This window comes from Eurypyga helias, unplaced genomic scaffold (genome assembly GCF_000690775.1).
Source record: "Eurypyga helias isolate BGI_N326 unplaced genomic scaffold, ASM69077v1 scaffold33648, whole genome shotgun sequence".
In the NCBI taxonomy this organism is placed as follows: domain Eukaryota; kingdom Metazoa; phylum Chordata; class Aves; order Eurypygiformes; family Eurypygidae; genus Eurypyga; species Eurypyga helias.
The window spans coordinates 2,919-5,348 of record NW_010266846.1 but is presented as its reverse complement, the minus strand read 5'-3'; the positions used below and the strand labels follow the sequence as shown (position 1 = coordinate 5,348).

General features: G+C 60.3%; 1 protein-coding gene across 1 annotated transcript in view; it reads left to right on the top strand.

Moving 5' to 3' along the window:
- Positions 1-769: 769 nt before the first annotated feature.
- GCC1 (GRIP and coiled-coil domain containing 1) overlaps positions 770-2,430 on the top strand; it is a 3,469-nt gene continuing 1,808 nt past the window's right edge. Inside the window, 1 exon segment of the mRNA XM_010157238.1 lies at positions 770-1,816. Coding sequence (XP_010155540.1) covers positions 770-1,816 — 1,047 coding nt within the window.

The window sequence follows — 2,430 nt, the reverse complement described above, 5'->3', positions numbered from 1 at the left end:
CCCCAGAGCCTCCTCTGTGTCGTGTGTGTGTGTGTGTGTCCCAGGCCCTACGGGCTCCCCCTGTCCCACAGGCCTCTCCACCACCGTCCTGCTGTCTCTCCTGCCCCACAGGCCTGTCTGCTCCAGCCCTGCGGTCTCTCTACTGCTGCCCCTAGTGCCTCCCCCACACCTTGACCCCTCTCCGAACCCCACTGTATCGCTCTCCCGCCCCCTCCTCTCCCGTGGTTTTGGCGGCCCTTGGTGCTGACACTCCACTCCTCCGTGGCAGGTCCTCTGCGGTGGGACATCCCCCTCCAGCCATTCCTCATGGCCAGCTGCCCCCCAAGCCCTCCGAGCTGTCAGCGGTTGGGTTGCCTTCACAGCAGGCAGGTGTGCTGCCAGGGGCCAGGCCGCGGGGCTGTTGATTGTGAAAAGTGGAAATCGAGGCGTTTATAGATGTAAACCCCCTGACTGAGCTGGGAGGGGGGGTGGCTGCCATGGCAGAAACCACCGGACGAGGCCTTAAAGCGTTTTCTCTGGCTCTGGCAGAGAAGCGTGAGGCCCAGAGAGTGGGTCCCGGCAGAGCAGGGCCTGTGCTGTGCACTGACCCTGCGGCCCCTGGGGCACGCGGGCGCTCTGCAGGGGTCAGTGCACGGCGACAGACGAGTTGTCAACCCTGCGGTGTCCTGGTGAGGGTTCAAGTTGGGGGTCCTGCTTAGCCACATGCTCCTGCCAGTCACCAGTGTGTTTAGCCTTTGTGCTGGTTTTCTCCTTTCAGGTCGCCTGAATCATGGAGAAGTTTGGCATGAACTTTGGAGGTGGCCCGAGTAAAAAAGACCTTCTAGAGACGATCGAATCGCAGAAGAAGCAGCTGCTTCAGTACCAGGTTCGGCTGAAGGATGTCGTCAGAGCCTACAAGAGCCTCATCAAAGAGAAGGAAGCCTTGGAAGCCAGCTTGAAAGTATTGTCTGTGTCTCATGAGGCGGATATTGGCTTGAGTGGCGCTCAGTCTGCGTCCGTAGCTGGCTCCAGCTCTTCCTTTGCCGATTCTCCCGACGACAGGAGCTCGGTTCACAGCGAAGATAGCGTGGGGACGGCTGCCAGCGCAGACACGGCTGCCAGTCTGGCCAGTACCAAGGGCGAGGCAGGGCCTGAGGATGATAAGCCTGCAGCCGCCGCTTCCTCTCTGAAATCGGAGGAGACGAGCGGATCGGAGAGCGGCATCAGCACGAGCAGCGGGGACGTGTCATCTGCTGCTAGTGAGGCTGATAAAAGGGTGCTCCAGCTGAAGACCCAGTTGGCCACCTTGACCAGTGCTCTGTCAACAGTCACGCAGGAGAAATCCCGCATGGAAGCCTCCTACCAAGCAGACAAGAAGAAAATGAAGCAGGACCTGGATGATGCCACTAAGAAAGCAGAGGATGAGACTGAGAAGCTGGAGGCAGAGCTGAGGTCTGTCCAGGAGCAGCTGGCCGAGACCAAAGCCCGTCTGATCACGCAGCAGCACGACCGAGCTCAAGAGCAGAGCGACCACGCTGTTATGCTGCGAGAGCTACAGAAGCTGCTGCAGAACGAGAGGACGTTGCGGCAGGACGCGGAGCTGAAGCTGGAGGAAACCAGGGAAGCGCTGGCCGGGAGGGCGTGCATGGCTGACCGCGCCGAGGGCTATGAGCTGCAGATCGGGCAGCTCAGCCGGGAGGTGGAAGACCTGAAGAGAGAGCTGCAAGCTGTTCAGGAGGAGAAAAACAAGCCGGATCCCCGGATTCAGGATCTGCAGGAGGAGATGGCCAGCCTGAAAAACCACTTCCAAGTGCAGCTGCTGCAGGAGATGAGGAAGGTAATTCCCTGTCTGGGCTCTGGAGCTCTGGGATGTATCGGCAGCGGCTGGGGCAGGGTTTGAGGCTGGAGGAGCACAAATCCCCCTTCCCGGTCCCGCAGGCCCCGAGAGGTTTGAAATAAGTGAGCGCGTCACGGCCTTGATGGGATGGTAGTCCCTGAGGAGGACAAGGGGATACAGCATCATTAATCAGGGTGGGGTGCCCGTCGGATTTGGGAGTAACCTTTGGGGCGGTTACGCGGTGCCGTTTGGTTCCGAACACGTCGCCGTCTGGTGTGACAGGGGCTGGGCCTGGGAGGAGAGGCCTTTCCTCTGACCCACTGCGGCGCAGAGCGGGGTCGCGTCACGTAAAGCGCAATTACGGGAGCTTGTAAGAGGGAAGTGCCTTCTCCAGGGAAGCTCGAGTGCTCCGGGGCCGGAAGGAGGGTGGATACAGGAACGAGGCTCTAGCCCGTGTGCGTGCAGGGGAGAGCGGAGAGCTGGAGGGAGGAATGTGGTGGGAAAGAGGAACCTGCGGGTTGTGTGTGGGGCAGCGTGCTCAGGGGGTTGGCACCAGGGGCTGCATCTACATCTGGAAACACCGTGGAATGGGATCTTCATAGAATCATAGAATG